Raw genomic sequence first — 17,821 nt, 5'->3', positions numbered from 1 at the left:
TCAAAACACGTCTCCATAATTTACCTTTCATTTTAATGCCCACAAGTGAGGAGAGTATTAGAATATTAATTAAAGAAGAAAATACATTCAACCCTCCTGAGTTGGACCAATTTTTAGATTTGTCCTTTAATGTTTAAAAAGTGATAATTGAACCTCCGAAATTTCACAAGTTAGCAAGTTTGCTCATCCGTCAATTTTTTTTGTCTTCCCTGACAGAAAGTCAATCAAGTGCATTGCACGTGACTTTTGATCACTTGGACTCCTCAAAATGCCATAAGGGGGTAAAGGGTTAAAAAAAAAAAAAAAAAAAAAAAAAAAAAAAAAAAAAAAAAAAAAAAGAGGTTAAATACAAATAGTGTTTGGCCACACCCCATTTAGCTAAGGGGGTGATTCCGCTACACCCTTTGCTCAAATTGAGGGTGGCCAAATGAGAATAGCCGAAATTACCCCCAAATGATTTGGAAGTGGCCTGACTACCCCATTTAACTGGAATGGAGGTGGCTAAAGACCCTGTGAGCCGCCCCCATTTGGCCACCCCTTTTTCTGTTTTGTTCTTAGTTTTTTACTCACTATGGGCATTTTGAGGAGTTAAGTGAATAAAAAGTCACATGCAATGCAACCATGCAAGTGGCTGACTTTACATCAAAAAAGACGAAAAAAGTAAACGATGGCCAAATTTGCCAACTTGTGAGAGTATGCAAGAGTCAATTGAACAATTTTTAAACATTGAACACCACATAGAAAAAGTGGTCAACTTTAAGATTCTCCCTAAAACTCTTGTCGGTTTATTAGAGTCGGGCTTTTTAGGCAGCACAAAGTCGTAATTACAGTTACCAGTAACCATCCATATCACACATATTCCATTGGTAGCATATCCCCACTCCCCACTAAATGAATTGGCCATCTTTTACAACAATAAAATGGAGCTTTGACAGGTGAAGAGCCCTGGTACATCCAATTTGGACAGCCAACATCTGACCAGCAGTGTATTGGACAATTTCATTCACAGGTAGCAGCTTTTGTGTATTTGGATCTTGATCTCTTTTCAGCCAGAGGATCCACGTTACTAGCTATTGCAAATGCTTTTGAAAGCATCAATTTCATATTGGGAAGAAAGAAGAAGGAAAACATAACTGCTAATTCTCATAAGAATGGCAGCAAGTGATATTCACATTGCATGTCACGATGATTTTATGCCAGCCAACACTGCTCGAGACCCTCCAAAATGTCCTGGAACTTGTTGCCGTATCTCTTCAAAAGCGCACAATGTTTCTGGATCGAGACCCCCAGCAAACTGCAGACATGCATACCACAGAACTGAATGAGGAAAGCATTTCCACAATACTAGCAAAAGCTTACATAAACAATCACCTAAGTAAACTTCTTAAGCAGAAATGAGAAGTTGGAAAAGAAATATTTCTAACAGATACTTGCAAATCATTATAACAAGACCCTAACATCAAGATTATAAATTGGAATAGTTGGGGGGGAAAATGGAAAAGAAATCAATCCAATTCTCCCAGCCGGGCAGTTTACTCCTATGCAAGAGATTTGGTCTGAAAGGGAAACTAAAATTCCTATTTGGTAAACTTGCCCACCTAACTAAAATGTAGTGAGGTCTGCACACCATTCTGTGAGAACCCCACCATCTTTCACAGATCACACAAGAGAATCCACAAATTAGAAACACCATCCCAGGTAGATAGTCCTCAAGTGCTTTCCCATGGGATCACTAAGTTTCCTTCTTTGAGTTGAGAATTTGCTGGTTTATATTTCCTAATCATGGAGATCATAAAAACTGCTGACTTGATTACCTGGTGAGCTCTATATGCAAATTGCACGCCTTGGAGCAGAAGAGATTCTTGACTGGATTCTCTATCTAAATTCCGAATGGAGTCGAGCTCCAATGACACTCTTTTGATATACATCTTAGCCAGATTCATAGAGGCATGCTTTATCTGTACAAGTTTGCAAATAAGCAGTCAATGCACCATAATTAGAATGTAAGATAGATATATGCTATAATAGTAATTAAATAAAGAACGTCCACAGACAGTAATATAGCCTCCAAATTTCCCAGTTTCTATAACTGCAAGCAAGCAAAAACAGAAGAGAATACCTAAAGAAGAGGATGTGCGCAACATAACATACCTTACTTGCAATTCCAGAATCAAGCATCCAATCAGTTGGAATTTTGTAGTCCTGATAAGAACGCATAACTGAGTTTCGCAGCTTGATCAGCCTTTGTATGCTCCGCTCCGACCTTACTCAGTCAGACAAGAGAGGGGAGAAATCAACACTCTGGCCAGATAAAATTGTATGCTTCTAAATGATAAAAAGTAAAAACATATTTCACATAGTTCCTACTTGTCTAGTAAGCTGGCAATCTTCTTTAAGGCAGCTCCACATGGAATGTTAGTGTCATCTTGATAAGAAGAAATCTCACTTTCTAACAGTTTAAGCTCACGATATTCAATGGCAGCTTCTCTCATGGCATCAGCTTTCCTCTCTGGCCACTTAAAATGCTTTAAGACAGACCGCTCATCAGCCTGTAAAAGACAGGATACAACACAAATATGGAGAAAAAGTAGAAAAAAAGACAGTTAAGAGTCAATGCCATCACCAATGTACAATTCTCTTGTAATACCAAAATACCACCGTATAAATCATGTCAATTTTTATTTATAGAGATAAAATATCTCATCTTTTGCAAACACTACTATAGCATTATGCACTTGAAACAAAAACAATCACTCCCCTCCAAAAATATAACTTCCTCACCACTGTCACTAAAAGAATGCAAGAAATCTTTAGGATATCCTACAACAGCATCCCTAACAACGAATCTGATTATATGCGCACAACTAGATCAGAAAACTAGATTAACCTAAATGCACAATATATAAACAGATAAGAGAAAGATGGAAAAGCATGCAGAAGTAGACCTTATAATCTACAATCAGCATAGGCCCATTCTTACCAACTCTAATCAGCATTTTTTTTAGGGTCAGAATCTTTCATTGTAGCCTAGACTGTCATTCAGTTATCAATAAAATTTTAGAAACCTGTTTCATAAGAATTTTCTCTGTTTATTACTGGATTCCAACTTTCTTTCTGGGTGATTTCAGTACCACTTGAGTTAACGTGTTTAACTCATAGCCCTACACCTTCCACTGTGTTAGTTGCCAACCAATATATATGGTAGTGTCTATGTAAATATACACGGCTCCTCTTTGATTAAGCAAAATCATAATTACTTGGAAAAGCTTTAGAAATTACCAAAGACGACAGTTCATGGTCAAGCCAGTCTACGAATTTTAGGACATCTTCTATATCTGTATAAGCTGCAGCCAGCACCTTCTGGATAAGGCTGTTGATGAAGTCCCCTTTAGTTTCAATGTCTACTTTTATCTGGGAAAAATAATCAGTTGTTCATGGTCCAAACTGAGGCAGTATGCAGAAATAAATCAAGCAGTTAAATATGTCAGGAAAGTCAAATGCTTACAGCTAACAAATGAGCTGACCGATTTTGAATTTCTCCAACTATGCTTGTATGTACACTAATAGCTGCTGCTTTATTATTGTTCCCTGATCCTGAAGAACCTCTCCTCCCCTCTTGCCTTGTCAATGAGCGATAAGATTCTACAAGTGCTGGAGCCTTTTGAGTGGTAGCCACCCTAGCTGTGGGCCGAGGTAGGGCGGGTGGTGGTGGTGGTGGTGGAGGTGGTGGCGCAGACGAACAGGGTGGAGCCTTTCTTTCTACATCCACTGATTTGGGAATTGAACGTATTGCTACTAGTGGTGATGGTGTTTGAATAGCACTTGCCTCATTCATTGGCTCCTTTTTCACAGTTGAGAATTCCAATTTGCTGGCAATGAGTTTCTGAATGTCTCTAAATTTAGGGTTCTGGTACTCCTCCCTCTTCATCCAAAATAAAAACTGAAACTTGTTAGAGTAATTGATAACAAAACAGTAACTTTTAAGACACTCATATTTATTGTCTGTTGAACCAGCCACCAGGTTAATTTTTAATTCCAAATTACAGTCGAAAGTTAAAAAAGTATCTTGTTATGAACATGCAAGAATGAATTAAACTTAGATTTTGAAACAAAAACGCAAGGAGAAACGAAAGTGGAAGTTGCAATGGACTTTAAAGGGGACTCATTTAAAGAGCAGCAAAAATTACAAATTCATGTAAAATCTCTCAGATACTATCAGAAGTCTCACCTGGTGGTCACGACAGCTAAAAGCTGCTATCTTTGCTTCAGAAGCAGCAAGATCGTGGGTGAGCTTCTTGTTCTGCGACTGCAACTCCACGTTGAGACTCTGAGACTTATCCAACTCTGCCTTCAAAGCCAACACCTCAGACTGTAAATTCTGGATCAAATTCTCGCACTGCAACAAATCCTTGCATTTCCCATCTGGGTCGTCTTCGTTTTCGTTTCTCCTACAACTGGGATCCGACGGCCGTCGCTGCCGCGGCCGAGCGAATTGCTCCACAACCTGACGGCTGTTCCCGGTGCGACCCACAGCGACTTCCTCTCCGGATTTGGGCTTATTCACTACAAGATGCCTCCTTGCAGGGGATGGCGCTGACTTTGGCGCGGCTCTAGCCGTCGATACCCGGTTGGTTTTTGCGTCCGGTGTCGATTTGGTGGTGGTTGCTTTAGGGGAAGCTCTGAGGCGAGATGGGGTTGTTGACTGTGACATGTCAGAAGGCTTGCATTCATTTCTTCTTGTTGTAGCCGTTGCAGGTGGCGGTGGTGGCGGTGGCGTCGTCCCTTGCTTCATCATGGCTTGTTTATAAATCCACAAGGGCCTGCAACTGCAAAAAATGCAGGAGAGAGTGAAAATCTGAAGGGGATTTTAAAGGACAGAGAAAACAGTGGGTTTGTTTAATGCCTGCATGCTCTGGTTGTTGAAGGCTTGTCCTCTATTAATGTCGCCTTTTATAATCAAAGAAAGAATGAGTCTGTCAGTGACGCCCACGAGAACCCCATAAGAATAAAAAAAAAAAAAAAAAAAAAAAGAAGCTTTTTTATTCTTCTTTTCTCCGCAAGTTGACTACTACAGAATCAGACAAACATGCCCTATAACTAATCTTTTGGTGCTTGGCCATTCTCATCTCATCTTAAAAAAGCAATCAACCTTCAAGCACACCCCACCCACCACAAACGACTTTCTTTTTATTATTATTATTATTATTATTTTTAATTAGGAGTTGTTTTCTTAAATTATTTCAAATGTATGTATTAATGGTAATTTATTGGAGATGTTTCTGTCTGATTTTTTTTTTTTTATTAATTAATGTGAAAATGCTAGCCTAACACATTTTTTGTGTTCTTTTTCGGAATAGGATCATTTGAGAAGAATTATGATATGCTCAAGATTTTGTTTTATCTCAGATATCATTAACTTCATTCCAGCTTCCTCCTAGGAGACTGCTAGAAAAGTTGATAAAAGTGTAAATTTTTATGCCTACGTTGCAGTACATTGGGTCACAGTTAGATCTCACTCTGGCAGCATTCTCACCACTCTCCTTCCACCTCCTTCTATCCCTATTGTTAGTGGAAATGATCCTTTTCTTAGTAGTATAGTTTTAGTTTATTTTATGCTTCTTGTTGTTGTTCTTTCTATGTACCTAAAAAAAAAATTTTATTACATCTAATAATAAATATGTTGTCAAATCATATACACCTAGATATATGAAACTTAATCTTAGCTATAAAATGATGACTTTTCTTTATTTCTAAACCCTACAACCTACAAAGGTTCGTTATTAGTTGTTTTCATCCTTGGTGCATTCAACTACAACTAACAAATCAATTCCAAATATTATTTCTTTAAAGTTTTTGAAAACTCGTCTTTTTCAAGAGTTTATTGGGTCATTTATTTTGGAAAATTCAAAGTATAATGTTATGAAAATTTCATGAAAATGAAAATGACCCCCTTTATAGAATTTATGAAAACTATATATGAATATGCCCTACCACATATTTCTTGCTCTGTTTTTTTTTTTTCCTGAACGTGTTTTCTGTGTCCTAAAAAATCTTATTTTTATTGTCAAACGTTGTTCTCATCATGATGAGGTGGTCGGACGGCAGCCATTTAAAATGAGAGGGGTCCATGATATATAAAAACAATCAAGCTAGCACACATTGATAGAGTGAGAATGATTGAAGAATGAAGGCCAACTTTAGGTAATATATGGATACTTTAAAATATATTTAGAATAATCCAAGTATGTTATCTTAACCCTACAACCCTAATCATTACTTCGAAATATTAGAGGATTTTGATTCTAAAGTTGCCTTCTAAGGTGAATCTCTTCACCCTCCAAATGTTTGTCTCAAAGTCACGTTAATGGGCACTTAAAAAAGCCTTTTACTAAGACAAAAAAAAAAAAAAATATATATATATATATATATATATATATATATATAGGATTATCAAGTAATCAACTACAAAATAATGTGACAATTTACATGCAATTTACAATCACTGGTCAAATTTAGTTATTTAATAGTTAATGTAATAAGTGTTACGTAAACTTATAAGCTGACGGAATAATGCTAGAAATCCTTCTTATGTCACTCAAAAAATGAGGTGGCTTTTAAAATTACTATTAAGCTTGTGGTTGATTACTATTCAATTTGGGGAGTGTTAGGCTTGTAAACAAATTTTACAGAAAAAAAAATTTACAAATTGATGTGGCACAACATAATTAGCTTTTTCAAAATTTGAACTTATCTTATATCCAATCATGTTGTGCTACATCAGTTTGTAAAAGTTTTTCTGTAAAATTTGTTTGTAAGCCTAGTATTCCTCATTGGATTTTGATCAAATAAAAAAAATTTTTAAAAAAAGAACAGTTTTTTCTCCAAACTGGGTTTGAGGAATTTCCTTCAACCTAGTCTATAAAAGTGACATGTGTCTATTTTTTGAATAACATGTGAGATGCAAATGAGTTTTCAATAAAATTTATTCCAACTTTATCCCTGCTATTAAAAAACACATATGCATCTCACATGTTATTAAAAAAATGGACACATGTCACTTTTATAAACTAGGTTGAAAGAATTCCTGCAACCCAAAATACCTAATTAGAACTTATAGAATTACGCTAGCTAATGTGATAGTTCATGTAGCACTATCGGAAAAAGATCCTCTCCATTTCAAAATCCCTTCATTTCCTCCATTTAGTGCATTTTGAAGGGTAGTGTTGTCTAAAAATTTAATGTATTACCATCATTAAAATTTTTAGACAACACTACCCTTCAAAATGCACTAAATGGAGGAAAATAAAAGAATTTTAAAATGGAAAGGATCCTTTTCCAGCACTATCACGTTAATCACAATCAAATTTAATGGTTTAATGATTAACATGATAAATGCCACGTACACTACCGCCACGTCATTTTGAAAGGACAAATATCATTTTCAGTTCAAATGAATTAGATGGGATCCAATTGATTTTAAAATAAGGACTAAATTATCTTTTTCACATTTTTTTTTTTAAAGACAATTTTACTCTTTTATTTATATAAACCTTTCCAGTTTATTTTGAAACTGAAAAGGATCCAAATTAAATTCATTTTGTAAAGGTTATAAAAGGTCATTTCATTTGAACTAATTGCAAAGGTGTTACTACTGTTTGCAGTGATGGGATCTGTGACATTATTATTGTTTTAATCGACATTATTATTGTTAAAGGTAACATCATATGGAGGATTACCTTTCATTTCAATAATCACAGTAATAATACAAAAATAATATAGAGAATATTCCAATTCTGTCATGATATATGGCGAAAGTGGTATGAGATGAATGTGTAATATTACTATTAATGGTGGTTGGCACCGGCAAAAGTCGAACGATTAAGAACAATGGGTCCCATGATTTTCTAATTACATATCAATATTGTCAAATCAAATTAATTTGATCCCTCTTGGTGGGGGATCTTTAACGCATTATCTATCGTATCTCTTAAGGGAGATATTAAAAAACATTCAGATTTGGGAAGTCCCCCATGATCTGTACAACAGTTCAAGGAACAAAACCATGAAACAAAACGACAAATTTTACAAAATTATTATTTTTTTTAAGAAAAAAAAGGACATATTAATATTGTTGGTGGGCTTGCCGGCCGGCTTGAGCAGAAACCGACATTTTCTAGCGAAAAATTATATAACAGACAGCCTCTGAACTTGTAGCATTGATTATTACCTAATAAATGTGTCATGAACATTGACAACAGCAGTTATTTTGGTGGAGCAGTTAATACAGAGGAGTAATAATTATAGTTAATATTAAATTTTACAGATTTAATAGTATATAAGAAAATATGTATATCTTCTTTATATGTAATAAAAGATTATCTAGTCTAAAAAGATTACATAGGAGTACGTATGAAAAAGGGAATTCATAAACACATAGACTACTCGATCATATATATATATATATATAAAGCTTGTTAAAATCTGAAAAAGCTATTAGAGGTAGTAATGGGTGATCAAACTTAGAATCTAAAAAAGTAAAAATCAAGCGAAAAGTCGGCTTTAGTTTTAACGTGGCACTAGATGTCTGCTGATGCATGTATGTATATCATGCATTTCTGGATATTCTGATAATATAAAGGATGTGCTCTGACCTCGGTAGTCTTGACACATGCATGCATGCATGTGACAAGCAGTAGTTCTGAGGAGAGACATGTGCTGTCGATGGGCTTTTTGTTTACATTTTTGCTGATATGGCGCTTCGGGGGCTTTCCTAGGATTTTGCAGATGGGTCTAACATGTCTGCTTGAGACAACCACCCACGAAGATCCTAGTCGAATAATGAATGTGTTTGTCTAGTTAAAGAGGGTTTTTAATTTCTTCTCAATTCATGGACGATTTTTAAGGTATTTTATTATAATTAATATTCTTTTTCATATTTTAAAAGTAATAAGGTAAAATTCTAAAACAAAGATATTATATAAGAGTACCTGAAAAACAAGAATCCGAAATGCTGCTATCTTCCTCAGATAAATATATAGATTAGCTATGAATTTCTACTGCCAGATGCATCGCCTTCCAGCCCTTTGCAGCATCATTGTTCTTATTATCAATCTGGCTTGGAAGAACCAAAACATCAAATGTTAAATGCATATCAAGCATAAAGTTTCCATGATACACAGCAACTGCAAAAAGCAGAACATTTTAATGCAGAAAATCTGGTCAAGAGAGAGGGGAGGGGCGCACCTTGAAATCTTAGGATTTAGTCTCTCCACCATGAGATTGTTATTATATGCGTAAATTAATGACAGACAAGTTGATGAAATGGTTGGAAAAAGAAGGCTGCAGATGTGAGAGCAGGGGGAATTCCCTTTGAAGGAACACTTGAACTAACCTTAATTAATTGGTTTGGTTGCAACTTCACATCATGACTAGTGATTTTGTAGCTCTGAATATATATTATTTTTTCTATTTTATTTGATAACTTCTGGCTTGCACTGAATTTCACGTGCTTAATTATTCACTCTCTTCTGCAATTGCAGCAGGTCAACATCCTTTTCTCCAGCCTACTTTTCAAGTACCCATCTTGATGTGCCTTTAAACAATTGCTTAGCCAACTTACTTTTCTACCATTCTGGTGAATATGATAAGATCAAATTATTATTTAACCCAAAAGTTTGTTTAAATTAATAAAAAATGATTGACTTAATCATTTAAATTATGGGGTATCCTAAATGAAAGTTAGGATTTTGGAGTACATATTGAGAGATTGAGTATTAGGTGGTGGGTCAGATCAAATCAGCTAATTGATCTTTGATGGCAATGGCTGTCACCATCAGCAGCCCATTAATCAATGATGGCTACTGTATAGGTTCATGATTAAAAACGACTAATGTTGAGTAAAAGGAAAACTGAAAAGGAAGCAGCTGATGGAGGTTGAAATGTTCAAAATAAGTTTCATTTGGGCTTGCAGATCAAGAAAGTGGGCTTTAGTTGTATGCTTTTTGGAGTAATCTGCACTTCTCTTTGTTATTGTGTGAGACAAAAATATATGGTGGTTGAGGGGGAAATTTCAGATGTTAAGGCACCAACGACTTCTATAGTTTTGCAATGTTAAACACATGGAAGTGATGAAACCTTCTTCCATCAGATTTGACTGCAATATATCATATTGTATTGCACATATGAGAATGACAAGTTAGTTCTTAAACTGTTCTGAAAGTAACAAAACCTGTTCATCTTTTTTACTGCTCATGTCAGGTGGATAAACTTAAAAAATGTCTTCCCCAATGTAAGTTAGTTAACAACTTCCCAATCAAATGTATTTCTGTAGTCTGATAGCTCACAAAGAGATCAGCCTGTACTGTTAATTGAAAAGACATTATGCGTATGTTTGTTCGATCCGATTGAGATCGAGTGTAATAGGGCTACCTTATTGTATACAATTGGAATTCATGTTCGCTAATGTGTTTTGAATAGGTAATTTTTTATTTTTTATTTAAAAAGTGATCTGATATGATATAAAAGTAAATTTTTTTTTCTTTTTTTATATATGTTTTGAGTTATTTGTTAATATATATGTTCTTAGAACAAAAAGACCAAAGACAAAACAAAATTTTAGCAAACTGATTTGGAAAATGATCCAAAGCTCTATATATATGTCCAACTGTCTCTTACATTTATTATTGGCAGGCATGTACTAAAACTTAAAGAAAAAGTTCAAATTAAAAATAAAAATTCATAACATATGAATCTTGAGGTGGAAAGTTTATTCAGCATATTTCTTTTGGTGCATTAACTTACTATTTTCAACAAATTACAGTGTAAGAGCACTAGCTAATTTGTCTTCACAAAGTAAATAGAAAAATATGATTCCACTTTTGAGTTGCTTTCAAAGCCCTAAGAGGGCAACAAGTTCAACGTCTCCAAGAGGTAGCTCAATCGGATGGGATTACGCATAATGAAGCGGAGGTCACTTGTTTGAGTCCCCTTCCCTCCTCTTACGCGGACATATTAAAAAAAAAAAGAAAAAAAAAAAGGGCAACAAGTTCAACAGCAAAACAACTGTTTTTTATTTATTTATTAATATTTCTTTTTTCTGAGCAGGAACAACTGGTTGAGTTCTAAGCTCAAGCAGGTTTTAGGATTTGGCCATGTTATGCTGGTTCTATTTTTGATTGCTACTACAAGAAATATTCATTTCATGCACATTCATAGTCATTTGATACAATACATTCATAGTCATTTCGAACTTCTACTCTTATGATCAATCTTCTCCCTCCAAAAATTTCAAAATGCGTAAAAAAATTATATATTTTTATGGGATAACTCTTCTAATTTTTTACCCCTTCTAATTTTATTTTATTTTTTAGTTTTCGCCCATCCCTCCTCTCCCCCCTCTTTAGGTATTGTTTGGAGTCAATTGAGATTTTTTAATTAAATAATTAAATTCATCATTGAACGGCGACCGTCTTTGAAATATGATGGATGTGGTTCGTAGCATGGAGTGAGCATATAATAGGCATGAAGCACATAATGAAAGATGCTGGCTTGCGCAGATGGTGCAAGTTGATGGTCAATATGTGTTGCAATTATCTTCTTTTTTTTTTTTTTTTTTTGCAACAAGTTGGGGTTGATCACTCAACTCAAAGGGTAAGATTTTTATCATAATACTTTCTGTTCTGTGGAAAGACAAGTAGTAGCATGAAGCCTACTTCATGCTTGCTTGCTAAGATGAAGAAGCTTTTTTATGTAATGCTACCAAGGAAGCATAAATTCCATCCTTGATATTGATTAAAGTTTGATGCTTTCCTTTCTCTGCTATGACTCCGTCTTTGACCACGGCGATTAAATCGGCTCCCATGATTGTTGACAAACGGTGAGCCACTATCACCGTGGTCCGGTCAACCATAACCCGATCCAATGCGTCTTGAACCACTCGTTCTGACTCCGCGTCAAGAGCACTAGTGGCTTCATCTAGTAATAACATTTTGGGAGCCTTCACTGTGGCTCTTGCTATTGCCACTCTTTGCTTTTGGCCCCCAGACAATTGGACCCCTCTCTCACCTACTGTTGTGTCATATCCCTGCATGAAATCACCATGAAACATGCAGTTGATAAAAAAAAAGTCTTTTCTCAGTGATGCAACCTGATTAATCATAATTTTGTTTACCTGCTGCAAACTGCTAATAAACTTGTGGGCATTTGCCAATTCAGCTGCAGCTAAAATTTCTGCTTCTGTTGCATTTCCCTCCTTTCCATAGGCAATGTTGGCTCGGATAGTGTCATTAAATAACACAGGCTCCTGGCTCACCAAACCCATTTGTTGCCTTAACCACTTCAGCTGTAGCTTTTGGATTTCAATTCCATCCAGTGTAATGTGCCCTGCATCAGGATCATAAAACCTCTGCAGCAATGAGATCACAGTTGATTTTCCGCTTCCACTTTCGCCAACCAGAGCAACCGTCTGATTGATAATATATTTCAATTTGTTAGTTTATGGATATTGTTAAAGTTAGGCTAAGGTTTCGAAGCTTCTGTTTGGACATTGTTAAAAGTTACCTTGCCAGAATGAATAGCCAAGCAAAGGTCCCGGAATATTTGAATGCCAGGTCTAGTGGGATACCTAAAGCTGACATGGTGAAGCTCAATATCTCCCTTCACATTTTCTATTGTTGTCCCGGATGCATCACTAGAATCTATCTTTGATTTCCTGTCAAGAATTGCAAATAAAGAAGCAACAGAACTCTTTGCTTTACTTGCATCAGGGGTCAAGGAGCCTGACTGAGAAATTCCCACTGCTGTCATGGTGAGAGCAAAGAAAACCTGAAATTTAGGACACCGAATTTAGTTAGCAACTACTAAAACAAAATGGCTGACTTGGTGAACAATGCAGAAGAACTTACACGAAAAACATCAGGGAATGTTGTCTTGCCATGCTCAACAAGTCGAGCCCCAGCATAAAAACTGCATGCATAGACAGAAAACAGCAAGAAGAATGATAGCCCAAAGCCTACTCCACTGATTAGCCCTTGCCTTATTCCAGCCTTAATAGGGCCTTCACATTTTTTATGGTACAATTCCATCACCTTCTCCTCAGCACAGAAAGAAGCAACTGTTCTTATACTCCCTACTGCATCATTTGCAACTTGACTTGCTCCTTCGTACATTTTCTGTAACCATTTATGATGTCAGTATTGTTCAAAATTGGCTTATTTTGAAGCATATGTAGTTCATTTGAGATTATTAAACCCTTTACTTTTTTAAGTGTTTGGGAGCCGTTCAGAAAGAATAAAAATCTTCTTTCCCTTCATTTGGAAATTAAATGTTTTTCATGCATTGGAGCTAGTTCTTTATGATTTATGAGATTTGGAGAAAACCTTTGCATCTGCACTGAATCCTCTCATGAACTTTATTTGGACATATCCATTTACTCCAATGAGAGGCAGCAAAACAAGGACTATCAAAGCCAGTTGCCAGTTTGCTGTGAAGGCAATAACCAAGCCAGCAATAGCAGTTGCAATATTTTGAACAAGCAAGGAAAGTGAATCTCCAACCAGACCTCTCACAGAAGTTGCATCTGTGGAGAGCCTTGCACCAAGTGCACCACTTGAGTGCTCAGCTTCATCAAACCAACTTACTTCCATATAAACTACTTTCTCGAAGCACATTGACCGGATCCGCCTGATTAACTTACAACCGGCAACAGCAAATAAGTATGATCTTGATGGTTGAGCCAATAGAGATGCCACACCAAGCACAACAAAGATTAATGCCCAAAATTTTGAATCATTCTGCAGCTTATCTCTTGGCTCATAGAAAGTTTTGATTATACTGGAGATTAGTATCCCAAAAACAGGTAAAAGTACTCCATTGGCGGCTGCAGCTAGAGTGCCTAGAAGCAACACTGGGATCTCTGGCTTGTTGAGATAAGCCAGGTGGCGAAGTGAGACTTCTGGAGGCGGCTGGGTTGGTGCTGAAGCAGGAGCATTAGTTTCTGCAGTTTCATTTTCCAGCACACTTATTTTAGTGGGTACACCAAATGGGATTGAGAATGAGTGACGACTACTGTTTCCACTTCCAGATGATTCCCGACTTATCGATCGTAAGAAAGAAAACTGCTGACTTGAATTTCTTCCAGAATTCACAGTAAGTTCTGACCTGTCTTGATCATTTAAAGCATTTTGTTCTGAAACTGTGCTAATATCTTGCAATTGTATAAGCTGGCTATATGCTCCTTCAGGGTACTTAATTAGCTCAGAATGTGTACCTGATAAGTCAAATGGAATAAGAATGTGGTAATATGTTTCTCCCAAGAATGATGATATGCAGAAACTAATGCCTTAGCAATTTAGAAAAGAACAATAACAGCAAATGTGTACCTTTTTCAACAACTTTTCCTTGATGTATGACAGCAATTGTATCAGCATTCCTTACTGTACTCAAGCGATGGGCAACAATAATGGTTGTTCTGTTGTTCATAATTCTGTCCAATGCCTCCTGCACAATTCTCTCAGATTCCGCATCAAGAGCGCTTGTGGCTTCATCTAGAAGTAGAATCCTTGGGTCTTTCAAAACTGCTCTGGCTATAGCAACTCTCTGCTTTTGGCCCCCTGATAACTGAGTTCCATGCTCACCAACCATTGTGTCTAGTCCCTAAATGTATCAAAACACAAAACCTTAGATGCTGTGAAATGTAATGCAAGCATGCTCATCTTTGTATATAAAGAGGGAAAAAGAGCATAAAAATACAATCATGGATAATTCAAAATGGTTTTGTCAGGGGTAGAAAGAGTATAAAATTCCATAAGGAAATGCAGAAAATAAATCATTCTAAATAAAAGAGTAGATTAAAAGCTAAACCTGAGGCAGTTTATCTATGAATTTAGCAGCATTGGCCAGCTCAGCGGCTGCTCTTATCTCTTCAGTAGTTGCACCTGCCTTACCATATGCAATATTGTCTTTAATGCTAGAAGTAAACAGCACAGGTTCCTGGCTGACAAGGCCTATTTTCTGTCTGATCCATTTTAGTTGGAATTCTTTGATATTAATTTTGTCAATAAGAACTTCACCAGCTTGGGGGTCATAAAATCTCTCAATCAAACTGAGAACTGTTGATTTCCCACTTCCACTCTGTCCAACCAAAGCAGCAGTTGTACCACTAGGAATTGAAAGAGAAAATCCACTGAATATTTGTTCTTCAGGTCTTGCAGGATAACTAAAATAAACATCCCACAGCTCTATATCTCCACGAATATCATTTAATTCCCGTCCATTAGAGTCGTAAGCATCTATCTTTGGCTTCCTGTTAATCGTCTCAAACATCTTAAAGGCTGCAGCTTGTCCAGCAGCAAAAACGCTCATGCATGGCGATGCCTGCCCAAGAGACCTGGAAATGAAATTTATTCAAATGAAATGTAAAACTTCTAATCATTTTGGAACGATCACACAACACGTATAATATGCGCGAGTTATGCTACCCTTTACACTAAATTTTTACACCGGTTGATGTGGCGTGTTATAAGTGGCTTCTGGTGTCAGCTACTTAAAAAAAAAAAAAGTATTAGCCAATTAAAATATACTACATCAACCAGTATGGAGCTAGTGTGAAAATCTAGTTCAAAGAGTAGTATTACTCAATATGTGCATATGAGTAACTTACAAGGAGCCAGTTAGAACGGCAAATATGACATTAATGACATCTCCTCCCGTATATCCTTTGTGAACTATCATTTTCCCTCCAAACCATATAGCCAGAGCATAACTGCAGAATACAATAAACATAACTGCACCAAGTCCCAACCCAGCAGCCAGTCCCTCTTGGACACCAGACTTGTAAGCTTTGGTTAAGGACTCATTGTATTTAGCTATAGCTTTCTTCTCCCCTGTATATGATGCAACCTGTGTGGGGGATGGTGTTAAATTGTTAATTAAATGATTAAATTTACACTTTTCTATCAGCTTAAGCTTTTGAGATAGCATCAGAATAAAGGTTCTCGGTTGAAATCTTGTGAGCTTTTGGTATAATTAGTAATTCAACAAATGGTTATCATGGATATTTATTCTATAATAAAGGAAAAGGAATTTCCAAGGTTCCTGATGCCAAGTATGCTTATTGCTTACAGTTCTGATAGAACCAATAGTCTGCTCTACTACAGTAGCTGCCACTGAATAAGCATCTTGCCCACGGGAAGCCAGCTTTCCTATCATGATGCTCATGACAGCACCAGAGATGGCAAGAGGTGGAATAGCAGATAGCATGACCAGGCCAAGAAGCCATCCCTTCACGAATGCTACAACAAAGCCTCCTACAAATGTTGCTACCAACTGTATGAACTTCCCAACCTGCAGATTACAAGATAACTAAAAGCATGAAGAAGAGAGCATCTTAATCTCCAATTTAAGATGCCTGGAGGAATTTGTAATGGTTTAAGCCGTCGGCGGTTGCTTCGTTACCTTCTCACCCAGTGCATCTTGAATAAGAACAGTGTCTCCTGACATCCTCCCAACTATTTCCCCAGATTTTGTTTCCTTGTCAAAAAAGCCAATATCTTGCCTCAAAATAGCTTTTAAGTACAAACTTCTAATTCGTGCAGCCTGTCTCTCCCCAGTGACCATCCAACAAGCCATCTCTGGATTACAGCAAACATGAGTAATTGGGTATCTCAGGTTCCAAATAATCAAACTATTATATATATGGTATGTGTTATCTCAGCGAGAAGGCTTATGTACTTACGAAGAAATGATGCCGTACCGGATCCCATAGCCAAGTACAGAAATTTTAGGGACATCTGAGAATTAAAATGATCAAGTTATCACTGATTACAGCAAAATTGCTGGGATAAAACATACCATTGTATTGAATTAAGCATTTATGATAAAACAAACACAAAGTTAGCTAAAGACAATGCATATATATTAGACAGAAAACAGAGAAACGAGTAGAATTTTGTTCTTCTCCATGTTGCATATATATATGATCAAGGTTTTTGTTGTAAAATACCTTGGAAACCTCATGAATTACATCTTTGGTATTGGTAGTTCTTCCGAAAGAATCAACCAAATCACCAAAGATTATGGTCATGAAAGGCATAGAGATTCCACTTCCAACAGCAGCAACTGCGCCAACAGACATTAATAGATAATCCAGGGAGTCAGCAAAGGAGAAAAGCTTGTAATATGGCACTGTGTTAGTGGTTTTCTCTTTCCCTTTGGTCTTGTTTGAATCTTTCCTTTTCTCTCTACTTTCTGAGTTTTTTCCTGAATCTACCATTGCATGGCTTGTCAATGTTGCGGCCTGCTCTGTGATCATATCTCCATGGGCAGTATTTTCCTCTGCCATGTTGCCTGCAGGCTGCAGCAATACTTCTTTTCCTATAGCTTGCTGTAATCACCTCGAACAACTTGGATTATAGGACCAGAGCTGCAAGACAAACAATATCAGTCGTTTAAATTGGCAATAAGTGATGTGAAACAAGATCAAAGAACAAGTTTATGGCTTTTTCTCTATTTGGGTGTCAAAGTAGATGCACATTAACTGATAAAGATGCAAATTTTCTTTCCTATTCATTCGTTGGTTCTCAAAACCAACATGTTTTGAGGCAGTAGACAACATGAAATCAGCATATAAGTAAGAACATTGATTAGTCTCAATGAATTCTGTAGGAGATCATTTCAACACAATCACTAACCAAATTAAACAGAAACGGATAAAAGAAAGAATGGAAAAGTTCTCACAGAGACAGAGAGAAAGAGAGAGAGAGAGAGAAGAGAAGCATCTTTAAGGTTCATTTTGTGGAATAAGGGGAAGGTACAAAAGGTGGTA

General features: G+C 36.5%; 2 protein-coding genes across 4 annotated transcripts; both read right to left on the bottom strand.

Annotated features, from left to right (window-relative positions):
* Positions 1-699: 699 nt before the first annotated feature.
* LOC132167552 (hydroxyproline-rich glycoprotein family protein) lies at positions 700-4,965 on the bottom strand. Of its 2 annotated transcripts, XM_059578563.2 has the most exons (8): positions 4,904-4,965; positions 4,229-4,826; positions 3,506-3,922; positions 3,280-3,411; positions 2,368-2,549; positions 2,152-2,263; positions 1,815-1,958; positions 700-1,294 (listed from the first exon to the last, which is right to left on the bottom strand). In XM_059578563.2, the coding sequence occupies exons 2-8, from the start codon at positions 4,793-4,795 to the stop codon at positions 1,181-1,183; spliced, it is 1,668 nt and encodes a 555-aa protein (XP_059434546.2). In that variant the 5' UTR covers positions 4,796-4,826; positions 4,904-4,965; the 3' UTR covers positions 700-1,180. The 2 variants fall into 2 exon arrangements, with proteins under 2 accessions (XP_059434546.2, XP_059434545.2); XM_059578562.2 differs by having other exon boundaries at positions 4,229-4,951.
* A 6,665-nt stretch (positions 4,966-11,630) lies between these two features.
* Positions 11,631-17,801, bottom strand: LOC132167639 (ABC transporter B family member 11). 2 transcript variants are annotated; one of them, XM_059578646.2, is made up of 13 exons: positions 17,734-17,801; positions 17,000-17,419; positions 16,733-16,787; positions 16,453-16,628; positions 16,120-16,341; positions 15,659-15,897; positions 14,860-15,385; positions 14,379-14,652; positions 13,377-14,266; positions 12,903-13,169; positions 12,559-12,822; positions 12,170-12,463; positions 11,631-12,082 (listed from the first exon to the last, which is right to left on the bottom strand). In XM_059578646.2, exons 2-13 carry the CDS (start codon positions 17,336-17,338, stop codon positions 11,726-11,728), a joined length of 3,903 nt encoding a protein of 1,300 aa, XP_059434629.1. In that variant the 5' UTR covers positions 17,339-17,419; positions 17,734-17,801; the 3' UTR covers positions 11,631-11,725. The 2 variants fall into 2 exon arrangements, with proteins under 2 accessions (XP_059434629.1, XP_059434630.1); XM_059578647.2 differs by lacking the exons at positions 16,733-16,787; positions 17,734-17,801 and having other exon boundaries at positions 17,000-17,056.
* Between the last annotated feature and the right edge of the window lie 20 nt (positions 17,802-17,821).

This window comes from Corylus avellana, chromosome 2 (genome assembly GCF_965113065.1).
Source record: "Corylus avellana chromosome 2, dhCorAvel1.hap1.2, whole genome shotgun sequence".
In the NCBI taxonomy this organism is placed as follows: domain Eukaryota; kingdom Viridiplantae; phylum Streptophyta; class Magnoliopsida; order Fagales; family Betulaceae; genus Corylus; species Corylus avellana.
Note: the sequence above shows the minus strand (reverse complement) of the source record. Positions and strands in the feature narration are given on the sequence as shown.

Excerpts from the sequence above, each read along its gene's own strand:
- LOC132167639 (XM_059578646.2), bottom strand. The coding sequence starts at position 17,338 with ATGGCAGAGGAAAATACTGCCCATGGAGATATGATCACAGAGCAGGCC. Across the intron at positions 13,170-13,376 it reads GATTCAGTGCAGATGCAAAG|AAAATGTACGAAGGAGCAAG; the intron begins GTTTTCTCCAAA and ends AAATGGTTACAG. Across the intron at positions 12,464-12,558 it reads TGGCTATTCATTCTGGCAAG|ACGGTTGCTCTGGTTGGCGA; the intron begins GTAACTTTTAAC and ends ATTATCAATCAG.
- LOC132167552 (XM_059578563.2), bottom strand. The coding sequence starts at position 4,795 with ATGATGAAGCAAGGGACGACGCCACCGCCACCACCGCCACCTGCAACG. Across the intron at positions 2,550-3,279 it reads ACCATGAACTGTCGTCTTTG|GCTGATGAGCGGTCTGTCTT; the intron begins GTAATTTCTAAA and ends TGTCTTTTACAG. Across the intron at positions 2,264-2,367 it reads ATTGCCAGCTTACTAGACAA|GTCGGAGCGGAGCATACAAA; the intron begins GTAGGAACTATG and ends TGACTGAGTAAG.